The sequence below is a fragment of the Rhinopithecus roxellana genome, chromosome 5 (assembly GCF_007565055.1).
Source record: "Rhinopithecus roxellana isolate Shanxi Qingling chromosome 5, ASM756505v1, whole genome shotgun sequence".
Classification (NCBI taxonomy): domain Eukaryota; kingdom Metazoa; phylum Chordata; class Mammalia; order Primates; family Cercopithecidae; genus Rhinopithecus; species Rhinopithecus roxellana.
Window position 1 is genome coordinate 11119604 of NC_044553.1, and position 13966 is coordinate 11133569.

Below are 13966 nucleotides of genomic sequence, written 5' to 3' on the forward strand. Positions count from 1 at the left end.
GTTTCTCTTTTAACAGTTTTGTTCTAATCCTTGGCAAGGAAAGGTGCCTCACCACAATCCAGAGGGTGAAAGGTTAGTAGGCTATGTTCTTAAGAACTGGGATTTCCTCTTCTTTGTTTATCTGTTCTCCTTACAGGAGGGAGTGCTCTTTGAGCACATGGCACTGAGACAGGACAATGCTTACTGTAAAAACAGTATCCATGTGTACCTACCTCAAGAAACACAGGGCCAAAAGGCGCTTACATTGCCCAGGAATGCATCTAGAAGTAACTCTTCAGGAAGGCCTAACTCATCATGTTTTGAAGTTGGATAGGAGCCTTTTTTAGGAAAACTACTCCCAGTGGAACCCCATTTTGACTAAATGAATGAGGCCAGCTTTTCCACTCCTCTAACCAGGGCAATTCTAACTTGTCAAAATAGTTTTATAGAAAAGGAGCTAGCACTGATTGAGCTGGGATTTGCACCCCACCCCACAATTTCTGACTCTTAAAACACCACATTATCACCTTGGCTTATAAAGCACCATGTTTACAACACGATTCAATAGCTCAGGATTCTGTTAATCATCAGTGGATTTTGCACGGTTCAGCTGTAGGGCACCCAGTGAAAATTTGCTCCAAGAGACTGCTCCCTTCTCTTTTGTGATGAATTGTGCCCAAGAGCAGCACTGGGTTACCCAGGCTTCTCTGAATCATGATCACTGAGTTTTCTGAGCAGTGACTTGGGACTTTCAGGATGTAAATAGCAAACGTGAAACCTGGTGACAGAGTCATAACATGCCATTGGCCTGAAAGCCAAAGCCGTAATTAAAATCAGTGCCACTCACTCTGCAGAAGCATTAGCGTTATTTCAGCAGAGATAAAAGCATGGTGGAAAATGAAGTCTGGTAAAATAGCTCCAGGATGTTTCAGGATGGAAGGTTCCAGACTCCTGAGCTGCCATGTCCCAGACTCTTGATCCAACTGCAATTTGAGTTGAGGATGATGTAAGGGGTTAGTATGATGTGTTGGGGAAGCCTTGTCTGTTTGTGGTTATTAATGGTAACAGAGGGACTCTTGATTGTCATAGTAGAGTGAAGGGCTTTCAAGCACAGAATGGAGTGATTTCTAGCCTGAGATAACTGAGTCTGTTCTTAAGATGCCATTGACTGTCCAATTTCAATTCTCCAGAAATTCACCTTCATTGACCTTTCCCTTACTGCTAATCAACAAGTAATCTCACCAGGCCCATCATCCCCACCTAAGTCTTTTGAGTTCAGGAGATTATCCCACACCCGCATTCCCTAAACCTAGATGTGTTTCACTCAGGAAGCAGAACCTGATTTCAGAATAGTCCAGGCCTCTTTCATCAATCTCAACATTTATCTACTCTAAACATTAAAAAATTGGAAGGTTCTCGCTTGTTTTGGAATATGTGTGGTCAGTGCCTCAGACTAAAGCATTTAGCAATTGATAGAATCCTGTAGTCAGCATGGTTGGTGATGGATAATACTTCATGAAAAACAGGAATAACATTTACCCAATGCTTTAACATTTCAGAGTACTTTACAGTCACTGTTTTTCAGCCACTGATAGGCTGTTTGGTCCTTATTTTGTAAGAATTGGTACATTGTAGGAAAGAGCTAGGAATCAGGAGATCTGGGTTCTGGTTCCCATTTCACCATACACTTGCTCTCTGATCTAGGATTCATGACTTCTTTTCGCCATCTTTAGAATGATCCAGGGATGAAGGAAGATGATTCTGGAAACTTTCCAAAGATCCTATCAGCTCAAAAACTCTGACTAAAAGAATATGGGCAAATATTTTGTTTTGGTTTTATTTAACAAGGTAATAGTTCTCCTGTGGATTTTCAATACAGTTACCATTTACTTTTCTTAACTTTGGAATCTCAGACTTGGGGGTTATTTCAGATGTACTTTAGAACTTCCATTATCCTATGGCCTAGCCAATCTTTGGGCCTTTCAAGTCCTGATATATTTTTGGTTGACAATCAAGTAAAAAGTCAAAGATGCATCTGGATACATTTCATGGCTTGGAGAAATGGTCAGTGGACACACCCCCACAACAGAAACAGTTTTGGGAATCAGGATGCCCTTTTCCCATTCAGGTATATATAGGGAGGCATTTTTCATGGGGAAAGATCAGGCTAGGAATGGGTAACTCCACCATTTTCCTATCACTGTGGGAGTGGCTGAAACAGTGTGTGAAAATCTGCATTGAATGTACAAAAATTATCTTGAGGTCGTAGTCTGCTCATGTAGCTCTAACATTCAAAGCCAGCTCTTTCCAACTCAATGATGAAGCGGTCCAGCTAATGCAGTTGTTCCCTGCCATCTTTTTGCTCATGAACCCCTTTGGGAATCTTATAGAAGCTATGGATGGCCCTCTGCCCAGAAAACTTCCCATCTACTCACAAATTGGGATATAATTGTAGGGGATTTGTGAATGCCCTGAAGCTCATGGACCCCAAGTTAGTTCTCCTGGTCTAAGTAGAGTAAAGGAGCCCACCGGTAGGACTGTCAGGGCTGGCCTGAGACTTCTGCATCTTAGCTAAAATTAAATACGTAGTAACATAAAGATTTTTTTTTCTTTTTTTTCCTCTGACCATCACCCTCTTTTCCTTTCTCTGTTCCTACATCTCTTGTCATCTCCTCATTCCCTCTCATTTCTCTCCCCATCTCTTGCACATCTTGCACCACAGATGTTCCAGCCTGGCTAAAAAGCCTCCGCCTGCACAAATATGCTGCGCTTTTCTCCCAGATGACCTATGAGGAGATGATGGCCCTCACCGAGTGCCAGCTGGAGGCGCAGGTATGTGCTTGAGGTGACCGTTCCCTGAGAGGGTGCCCCAGGTGGGACCTGAAGTTCAAGGCCTGGACAACCTTGTCTGGACCCATACCTATGCCCACACAGTAACCCGCCCTGTCCTGGGAACTGTGGGGTGCTGGCCAGGATTCCATGGTGAGCAAAACTGGGTGGATTCTTGCCTTCAGAGTCCAATAGGAGATGGAAGACAAGTAGGGTCATGAGGGTGAGATCAAGTGGTGTGAAAAGGCATAATCTCAGCACACTCGAAAGTTCCAGGTGCTAGGGAGGAATTTCCTAGGAGAGGTAACATTTGACCACGCCACAAAGAATCTACATCCCTGCCTTTGCTTTTCTCGCTCTCTCCCTCCCTCCGCCGGAGCAGGGCTTGGCTCATTTGGGAAGTGACAGATCCATTGTCTGTTGTCTAGCCCAGTTACAAATCAGCCAGCTTCTAACTGGACTGCTGAGTAGAAGCACCAGGTCATGCCTCAGACCCAACCCAACATTTTTAAAAAGTCATGTCCATGCCAGTCTTTGTTGAGATTGGAGAAAATTATGCAAACTTTTTTTCTTCTAACATGAGACAATCATTGAGAATGAGATTTCCATAGGTCTCAGATTTCATTTCCCCTAAGGCATCTTTCCCCAGTGTGGATGCCACAGGCCGGTCAACAGAACCCCTGAAACTAAGCATGTTTCCTACCACGCTGTGCTCGGGTGAATGGATCTGACCAATGTCTTTATTTCCCTTGTTTAAAATGCTATTTGCATGTTTCACATTGGCCTCAGTTTCCTTTCAGCAATGATTTAAAAGAATCGATGGTCTGAATAGGCTAAAAATATTTCCTTTGCAGGAAGAGGAGATTGTACCATTTGGGCATGGCTGGTCTGGATGCACACCTCCCCGCAGATCAGCAGTTCCCCAGTGCTTGTTCGGTACCCTCATTTAACCCTGCAGGCCTGGCGGACTCCCAATATGGAGACACAACACAAAGCCCAAAGTCACTGCACATTCTCAGAGAATGAAAGGCACTCATTTCAACTTCCTAACATTTCTCCCACCTCTTTTTGAATCTTGATTGCTCCTTGAAATCCCAGGGATTGATGAGAACTGTTTCTAAGAGCATTTTTGTGTTTGGGTCAGAGTTGAAAAAAATCTAAGTCATCAGTCGTTCAATTTGAGGAAAAAAACAAGAAATTATTGAGGGCAAAGCCAGAGGCCAGCACAAACTTTTCAGAGTAATTTAATTCACTAGAACCCAAAGTTAAGGGTAAATAGAAATATATCCCTAGTGTTTCATCTTAGAGACTGGGTTCACTTGTCATTTGAGTCTTTATTTTTCTAGTAAAGATGTTGTTGATATTCCTATCTTTTCCTTCTTTAAGAAGAATTCTATGGAATAGTTGCTAGACATTTGAGTTAGAGACCTTATTTGAGAAAGGGCTGTCTATCAGGAAATTTGCAGTATCTATTATCAACAACTGTTTAAATCCTTAGGCTCACCATTGCTACCCAGTTAAGTAGATAAAATCCACAACCCTTACTGTGAATCCTAATCATTTACTGGAAGAGATGACTGAATTATGAATTTAAGTAATTTTCTATTCTAGTTTCCCTTAGAGTAACAAAAGACAGGCTGCAAACTAACAGAAATTCCCCGTGTTTTATGACACTCCATGTGGACTCTACTGGGCCGCCCATCTTTTCAAGATGGGTAAAAACACAGGGAGGGTTTGAGAAAGCCATGCATGTCTGTATGGGGTTGGGACCTTCAGGGAAACTGAGGGGGACTGAAATTATAAAGCCTGGAGAAAAGGAAGAGTGCATGACTTAAAAATTATCTTCGAAGACTGTGAAGAAATTTCATGCTGAGTAGAATAATTGGCCGTTCCGCATCTCTCTCTAAGATACAGAAAGATGCGAATACAGATAAAAAGCATGGTCAAAAGACACAGGCAAATGTGTAGTCAGATGGATTTAGAATTAAGAAGATGGCCGGGCACAGTGGCTCACACCTATAATTCTAGCACTTTGGGAGGCTGAGGTGGGAAGATCGCTTGAGCCCAGGAGTTTGAGACCAGCCTGGGCAACATGGCGAAACCCCATCTCTACTAAAAATACAAAAATTAGCCAGGTGTGGCAGCCTGTAGTCCCCGATACTTGGGAGACTGAGGTTAGAGAATCACCTGAGCCCAGGAGGTGAAGGTTGCGGTGAGCTAAGATGGCGCTACTGTGCTTTAGCCTGAGCAACTAGAATGAGACTCTGTCTCAACAAATAATAATAATATTTAGTAAGAAGAGGTTTATGACGATGGGTACTAATGCAAGAGGTAAGTGGATATTGATGAGCCAGTGAAAATAGAGGAACAAAGAAGACAGTAAAAGCCTCCAAGAACCTGTAAGCTGATTCTTAAAAATATGTTTTTAAATATACATTTAAATGTAACTTGTTATTTAATTACAGAATGTTACCAAAGGTGCAAGACACAAAATTGTCATCAGTATTCAGAAGCTCAAAGAAAGACAAAATCTCCTGAAGTCTTTGGAGAGGGTAAGTTATCGGATGAGGGAACATTTCCACTTTTGTTATGGGAAAGTGAACTAAGGAAAATTCTCCATTGGAAGTGTCACCAACAGACCTACTAGAGCATATCATGCGGTTTCCTTACCAAAGTCAGAGAAAACAGAATGATTTTGAAGTGAAACCTCCTGGTTGCACGTGCTTCTTTGGAAGCTGATGCCTCAGTGTGCTTATTCCCTGGGCCCAGGCTGCCTTGCGCAGCCATCCTAGAGCCCTGATGAAGTGCTTTCAAATGCACCCTTTTTATATGCATTTGTGTCTCTGCCTCGTATACATTTGTAGAGATCAGTGAGGTGACCAGTTCACAATCAGAGGCTGAAATCTTGGCAAAACAGGGCAAGGCATGCGCAGTGTGCTTTGGTCTCACTGTCCTCCCAGAGGAGGGTCTGTTTTGAGAAAAGCTGCCCCCGGAGTGGTGAATACTAACAGGTACGCTGCAGATTGAGGGGGTCAGAAGCATTTGGCAGGCAGACATAGTTGGCTCTCAAGAGAATCATTTCAGGCTTTAACTTAACAACAGAGTTGGTCCCTATGACTCTGATAGGAACCATCTCAAAAATGCTAAATGCTGAAAAAAGTTTATTCCAACGTTAAAAGCAGTGATCAGCTGCCTACTGTCCCATTTTGTTTGCTGCCTACACAGGTCCTCTTCTTACCTTTGTGTCTGGATGCTGCCCTGGTAACAATGTCATTTTTAGGACTTAATGACGACATGATTTCATCCAAGATCCAAAGGAGGGCAGGCCCCATGCCTCACACAAGTGAACCAGCATTGCCTCTGCCTCAGGGCTGGCATTCTTATGCATGAGTACTGGGAGGCAGGAGTGGTGGGTGGGAAGTTCTGTGGGTGTTTGCAGCCTGCAGAGCTTTAGAGGTAACCTCTTCTAGTAATTCCAGGGAGCTTTTGGATTTTGGAAGGGGACAGAGTATTGAGGGAGGTAGGGATAAAGCAAATTTTGTGAGCACATAAACATTTAATGGAGTGGTAATTTTTCAGCGGATGCACAAAGATGTGTGTGTATAATTTTATGTAGACTATATAAAGTTATATTCAATGCATATATGTTATATATATTTATAGAATATACATATATAACTTTGTAAGGAGCGTTTCTTTTTAAACCTCTGGCCAGATAGACAGAGGCTTCTCACGTGCACATCCGTGATTAAAGATCTCTTCTTACTTAAAGTGAATTACAGATTACAAGTGAGAAATCCAATGAAACCTGAGGTTTATTTGTTGTTGTTTTTAATTTTATACTACTTTAGAAAGCAGTTTGTCTAAGTGACTATTGCCATTTTTAAATTGAGAAACCATTCTCTTTGGGGGAACATTCAAAAGGCCAATTTACTCTTTCTTTGTTAGAAAGTGCAGAAAATATTTTGCATAAGGATTTGATTGCTAAGTGTTATGGTAAAAGGGTGATTTTTTCCCTTCTTTCTGGAGCAGCCTTGAGGATTCATTCATATCCTCCATCATTGAGGAAGCGCACCCACCTGGGAGACAAATTCCTGTTAGCTTTATTCCCTGCAGCCTGGCAGAAGTCAGCATGGGGAACACTCTGGCAGCCCGGTAGCAAGGGTGACCCCGAAATGCCATTGACTTTCCATCTAGCCTTTGATAAGTCAGTGATGTTTTCTGTGTCCCAGATTTTGCACATAGAATAATAGTGACTCCCTGTTCACTGGAATGGGAAAGTTAAAAGGTGCCACCTACAGAGCAGAGTGTGATGGCAGCCAGTGGTCAAGTGGAAAGAAATGGAGTTTATCGAGTCTGACTTCTTTGAGAGAGGAGAGCTTATGTGTGTCAGATGACTGGGTTGAGCTTGAGTCAGAATACCCAAATGTTTGGATATCCTGTGTGTTGTCCCTGCCTAAGCTGACGAGCTGGGGTGGGAGGGAATCTCTCTCAGGCATCCACTGAGGACTCATCCCCTGTCCCTCCTCTCTTCTCTGGAACCCCTAACTCCTGCTTTGCAAGGGAGTGAGTTGTTTGTAACCTGTTACCACTGACGGCACCAGTGGCAGACTCAAATCAGCCATTTCTCAGGCATTCCCAGACACCGTTGGGCTGATGATGCTGTTGGGAAAAGAGTCATCTGCCCCTGCCTTCCTCCCATATTCTTACCTCACATAGATTTCTAAGGAGATAGCTGGGGCCCCGCCCATAGTTAGTTCATAATCAGTGGTGGCTGTCTGAGCTCTGTGTGCAGAGCTCTTTTGTTCAGTTACCGAACCCTTATCAAGCAGCTGCCTGGGACTCAATTTGCCCCATCCACTGGAGGTTAACCGTGAGTCATACATGGCTCCTGCCATGGGGAGCTGGGGACATGCATTGGGACAGTTAGATATGGCACCATATTATCTCACAACCCAGTCTGATCGACGTCATCACCATAGCAGGTGGGGAAGCTTCCTGAGGTGAAATAGACCGCTGTGCAGTGATGAGGTGGGAAGCCTTCAGAAGAGCAGGATGCTGGCCGGGAAACTCATTAGGAAACTATAGCAAGTCTTGATGGGACCTTGAACCAAAATAGAGGCAGTGAGGATGGAGGAGGAGGATAGAGATCATTTAGAGGGAGTCCAGTGATTGTGACGAGGCTTGGGTTTGAGTGTCACAGCATTTGGGGACAGAAAAGATAGGAGAAGTGGGGGCAGGAAATGGAGGTCCATAGGAAGGGTTGAGTGTGAGGTGCCTGTGAGACACGCAAGTGGAAGTGGCAAGTCAGTGACCAGAAGTGCAGGCCTACAGTCCAGGAGCCCCACAAGGTTTGAAAGGACCGATTGTGCGTCGTCTGAGTGTAACTGATAATAGGTACTCCCGGGAAGTGTGTGTCAAGAGCGTGGACAGGCCCTTAGGAGCACTGTAAGATATGGAGGGGCTGAGCAATAATATGGGCTGTGCTCGCCCAGAGGGTCGGGAGGGTTTGAAGGAAGGAATCCCGCCAGGTGCCATGGTAGTGTCACGTACAATGGAGATGAAACAGTGTCCTCTGAAATTGGCTCTCAGCAGGTCACTGTGCCATGATGATACAGGTTTCAGGGCAATGGGAGGAAACAGAAGCAGAAGCCTGTGACCCAGTTGGTGTGAATGGGTGAGTGGCCATGGGGTACAGAATTGTAGACTTCTCAAGATATATGGTGGAAAAGGGAAATTAGAATGGTCACTGGAGCAGATTTTTCAACATTTATCTTGAGTAATGAAAATGTTTCCACGTGGTTTTATTCACCATCCTGCCTTTTCAATTCACTCTCAAACTGTGAAGCTAAGCCATGTTCTGAGCCTGGGTCCCTGGCATGGAGGAAGGAAATACACACACACACTCACACATTCACCTCACTTCCATGTAGTGCTGCTTACAGGAGGAGAAAATGCTTCTCTGTAAGCCTGTGCCTTTTCTTCAGACACATCCAGATCTTGTCCTCTTGGGTTCAGATCTGAGACCCCCGATTCCATCAAGTGCTGCAGAGAAGCAGCCGAGAAACTTAATATTAAATGCTAAATATTCCCGGAGTAATAATAATAATGCCTTATACTAGTAAGGTACATTGTATACTTTTTAAAAATGTTTCACCCCTATCGGTGGATTTGGCCCGTACAGCAAACTTCCTAAGGTAATCAGGAGAGCTGCTGGTATCCTGATTTTAAGAAAAAGAAACTCGAGTGAGTCCAAACTCCTTAGCAAGTTGGTTTGTAAGGACTTGGAAAAGCTCTTGAGCTTCATCTCACTGAGCCCTGCTCGGCCATGTACAGAGTCCTTTCATCCTTTGTTCCTTTCCTGCTGTTTCTCCTTTCCTGAAACATGCAGTGGTGGTCAGGGGTCCCTCTTATATGTTCCCACAGCTCCCTGCCCTGATGCCCATCATACCATGTGGGTCCCAGAAACTATAAGCACCTTAGAGCAAAGATTATGACTTAAATTGTTTTCATATCCCCAGTGTATAACAGTGCCTGGTTGATGACAGGGCTCAGCAGCTGATGGGTGCATGAGAGGAGGAAAGAACAAATGCGCTAGATACAGGAGTCCTGTCTATTTGAGAATCCCAATTCTTCTTATACAAAGGGAAGGATGGAGTTAGAGACACCACATGAGTGCTGGGGACACTTCGGCTGCTCAAGACTCTCTTTTCCAGATGGTTGGCAGCTTGTTGTTGTCATATGCCCAGGAAAGGCACTGAACCAACCTTCCTCCGAGATCCAAGTTAGCCACACCAGGGCTGGTATAAGTCAGGAAGTAATTTCCTTCCTGCTTGTCTCCTGAGTGATGGCTGTGGTCAGTGGTGGACCAGACTTCCCGTTGTCTGATCTCAAAGGAGCTCCTCAGCTTTGTAACAGCACGTTAGTTAGTAAACAGCTTCACTGTGCCTCTTTGTGTTTATCATGTGGGATTATATTTTCTGTATGAAAGATCAGTAAAGACTTGGGTGGATTCCCCATTTTTTTGTCAACGTGGAGAATTAATTCTCACAGTTAGTCAAAGGTGCTGGATTGATTTCCATTCTGGCCATTTCCCTGTTCCTTCTCAATTTGGGCACTCTGTTTTGAGTTCAGAAATTCATTTTTAAGTGTCAGGAACATGACCTGATGGTCACAGTGCCATGCTACTGATGACAGCTTGATCAGGGGATGAGCTAACTGGTTGTAAGCCAAGTGTTATCTTTGAGACAATGGCTTGATGTCTATGAGGGAAAAACAAAATTCTACATGATTCCTGGGAAGTTATATTTTATAGAAAGTGTCCAACATTATTCATTATGTCTTTGGTTTCTTTTTTGATTTTTGTTTTTATTGATTGATTGATTTTTTGGTGTGGTTGCCTCCAATAGAAGAATCAGATAAGATTTGAATGGAGCATGCATATGTTTCCTGTTTGAAGTCTCTTCACATAACCAAAATCAACCAAAATCTCCTCTCACCACTCGCTGGAGAAACCTTCTTGCCATGTGACAAGAGCAGGCAGGGGTTTGGTGCAGTTGACAGAGTGTCCCAAGCATGCATTTGCTCATCCCATTGACAGCAGCTGCATGAGATGGCATGGCAGGGATCCATGTGATCACCCCAGCGTGGCTTTCCTAACCCCTCTTCATAGGGAAGCTTCATCCCTCTTTTCCCTTCCCCTCCTTAGTCAGGGGCTGGACAAGGAGGTCAGTGTCCCCCGCAACCCAGGGGCTGGTTGGGCCATTGGCAGGACCTCAAGGTAGGATCCAGGGGTCCCCTAGTTAGCATGCAGTCTGATCAGAAAAGGTGGTAAGTGCTCTCCTGGCATGGGTCAGCTAGCTCACTTCCCTGTGCCTGCCCTGGTCACATCACCAGGTCAAGTCAAGGAAGCCAATCACATGATATCTAGATGCTGGGAAACGGCCGGGTCTACTGTGGGCAGCAGGGAAGGAGTGATCAGGAGCATGCCTGACTGCTGCAGAGACATCTGTCATGTGTAGAAGGAAGGTGGCAGACGTGAAACTCTCCTAAGAGAAAAAGGGACTTTCTCCCCTAAAATAGGCTGAACAGTGGCCCTGGCCAGGTTTGAGAGACAATTCTGGTGGCTAATTAAAATTTCACTTCCTTCATAAACCCTTCGTGCCAACTAGGCTAAGGCATAATCCAGGCTCCACTTCCCACCCCTCCCCGCCAAACAAAGCAGGTTCCTGCCAACGACAGGGTGTGGCTGTTGGTGTTCTTCGCTGCCCACAGTTGAAACAGGCACATTTAAGACTGCCGTCCGCAGCTTTCCTTTTTCTGATGGATTGATTGGAAATGTTTGGGTGCAGAAATTATCACATTTCATATGTTTGCATTCCCTGACACCATCAAGCAAGTGTAAGAGAGGACCCCAGGAATGGATTGGATACTCATGCATCAGGCTTTATTAAATGTCCTTGCTATTCTGAGCTCTCAGAAAATTAAATACTTTGGGCCGGGTGCGATGGCTCACGCCTGTATTCCCAGCACTTTGGGAAGCTGAGGCAGGCGGATCACCTGGGGTCAGAAGCTCAAGACCAGCCTGGCCAACATGGTAAAACCCCATCTTTGCTGAAAATACAAAAATGAGTTGAGCATGGTGGCACGTGCCCGTAATCACAGCTTTTCAGGAGGCTGAGGCAGGCGAATCACTTCAACCTAGGAGGCAGAGGTTGCAGTGAGCCGAGATCATGCCACTGCACTCCAGCCTGGGCAACAGAGTAAGACTCTGTCTCAAAAAGAAAAAAAAAAAGAAAAATTAAATACCTCATAAATAATCGGGGCCCTGATTGTCAATGTCCTTTCCAGGTCCTAGGAAGACCTTGATGTGCACAAACACAGGGGGAGCAGCTTTGTTGCAGAGGGTCCACCCCAGCCACCATGCCAGGCAGGGTCCCAGGCTCCCGAGCCCCAGCCACACTCCAAGCCACAGTGTTTGGGCCTCTGTGAGCATCTGGCACAGAGAGAAATATCTATCAGAATCAACTTTTATTTCTGTTTTTAATAAGTAGTGCCGAGTATATCAAACTATATGTGCAGAATGATCCAATGTTATTATACAACACATAAAGACATGTGTATGTTATATTACAGTTCTATACATATTCTTCTCCAGAATGATTCTTGTAAAACTTGGCACTCCCTTGCTCGAAACCTTCCCTGGTTTCCCATCTTAGACTAGATTCCAGCATCCCTGCCCCGGCCCAAGGCCTCCAGGCTCAGGCCTAGGTGGCTGACGGGACACCATTGCCCACCTGCTCCATCGCAGGCCTCCTTGCTGTTCCTCACACTCCCCGCTCAGAACCTTTGCCCTTGCTGTGCCCTCCACCTGAGGCGTTTCTCCCCAGGATTCTCATGCCCATGCTCATTTGGGTCCTTGCACCAATGTCACCCTCTCCAGGAGCTTCCCCTCACAGCAGCCCCGGCCCATACCACAGCCCCTGGCATGGTATAGTTATCTCGTGGCTGGATGTCAACTCCCTGGGGAACCCTAAAGGCAATGAGGCAGCTACGATGTGCTCATTTTGTACACAGGGAAACTGAGGCACAAAGTGGTTAAGCCATTTGTCCAGGGTCACATGGGAGTGCAAGAATCCAAACCCCAGCCTCTGACCCAGAGTCTCTGCTCTTAATCGCTACCCTGTGCTGCTTGTGTCGTGGACTGAGTGAAGGTGTGAACGGGCTATTTCATCCAGAACAAAGCATACACAGGACACAGAGCCATCATGTCACCCAACTTTGTTGTACAGCTTCTAAAGCATGTGACTGTAAAATGTGTAACCACATTTTACAGAAATGCACCGAGGGAGGCAGAAAAGGAAATACACCAAACTGTTTTAGTGGTCATCTCTAGATAGTGGGATTTTCTGATGGTGTGTATTTTCCTCACTACACCTATCTGTATTTTCCAATTTTCTACCTGGGCCAATATTAGAATGATGAAGCGAAAGTGGTCCCTTTTTCCAAAAACATCCTGATGAGGGTACCAGCAGCCACGAATCCACGAGCTCAGGGCAGGGGAGGACAGGTACAGGGGTGGACGACCCTTATTCCTGAGCCTAACGGAGGTCTTCCTGCTCTCCTCGTCCAGGACATCATCGAGGGGGGCAGCCTGCGCGTCCCGCTCCAGGAACTACACCAGATGATCCTGACTCCCATCAAGGCCTACGGCTCCCCGAGCACCACGCCCGAGGCTCGTCCCCGGGAGCCCCAGGCCCCGCGCCAGCCCTCACTGATGGGCCCCGAGAGCCAGAGCCCCGACTGCAAAGATGGGGCCACAGCCACTGGCGCCACGGCCACCCCCTCGGCCGGGGCCAGTGGGGGGCTCCAGCCGCACCAGCTGAGCAGCTGCGATGGGGAGCTGGCCGTCGCCCCCCTGCCGGAGGGGGACCTCCCCGGGCAGTTCACACGCGTCATGGGGAAAGGTAGAGCCCGATGTGCCCATTTCTTTTTTCTTCTCGGATCCCACTAACCAGAGCGACAGGCTCCTGGGGGCTTCCCCTGGGTGCTGGATAAATTCCCTGTCCAAGTAGACATCATTAGCTCCATCTTACAGATAGGGAACGTGCAGCTCAGGGAGGTTAAGCCTTTTGTGACCCCCGGAGACCTACTCCTTAATCCCGGCTCCTTTCTCTCCCAACTCCCTCAGACCAGGGGATGCCAGCCCTTTTATGACAGTGCTCATTGGGCCAGTGGACCCTTGTGGGAGGAAGGTGGGAAGAACTCCGAAAAAGATGATTTTGGGAACAAACCATTCACTCAGCATCTCACCCTCTCCCCAAAGCAAAAGTGGCAGAAAATGAGTGACAAACTGAAGGGGCACAGACGCCTTTAGCCAGAGCCCAAAGATCTCCCTGTGCAGAAAGATGCCAGCCTTAGCAGTTGCCTGTCTCCTCACCACTGAAAGTGTTCTCTGATGTGGCCAGGGTTTGGAAGATTCCCAGCATGGAACTGTTTTGTTCTCATTCTCCCGTGTCTGCGTTTATATTCTCTCTTCACGGCTGGCCTGCCGTGCGAAATGCTCTAGTACGAATAGCTTGCATTTATTTAACTTTTCCTCTGTAGCAGACACATGCTTTACCTATAGAGCTTACTTAATCCCCAAGTTATCCCATTT

General features: G+C 46.0%; 1 protein-coding gene across 4 annotated transcripts in view; it reads left to right on the forward strand.

Annotated features, from left to right (window-relative positions):
• SAMD4A (sterile alpha motif domain containing 4A) overlaps window positions 1-13966 on the forward strand; it is a 228461-nt gene that overhangs the window by 182820 nt on the left and 31675 nt on the right. For all 4 annotated transcript variants that reach the window (XR_004057312.1, XM_010372045.2, XM_010372048.2 and 1 more), the window contains 3 exons: window positions 2702-2811; window positions 5274-5360; window positions 12941-13274. Coding sequence is in view for 3 of the 4 variants with exons in the window: in XM_010372045.2 (XP_010370347.1) it covers window positions 2702-2811; window positions 5274-5360; window positions 12941-13274 (531 nt within the window). In the remaining variant the exon portion in view is untranslated. The remainder of the gene's footprint in view (window positions 1-2701; window positions 2812-5273; window positions 5361-12940; window positions 13275-13966) is intronic.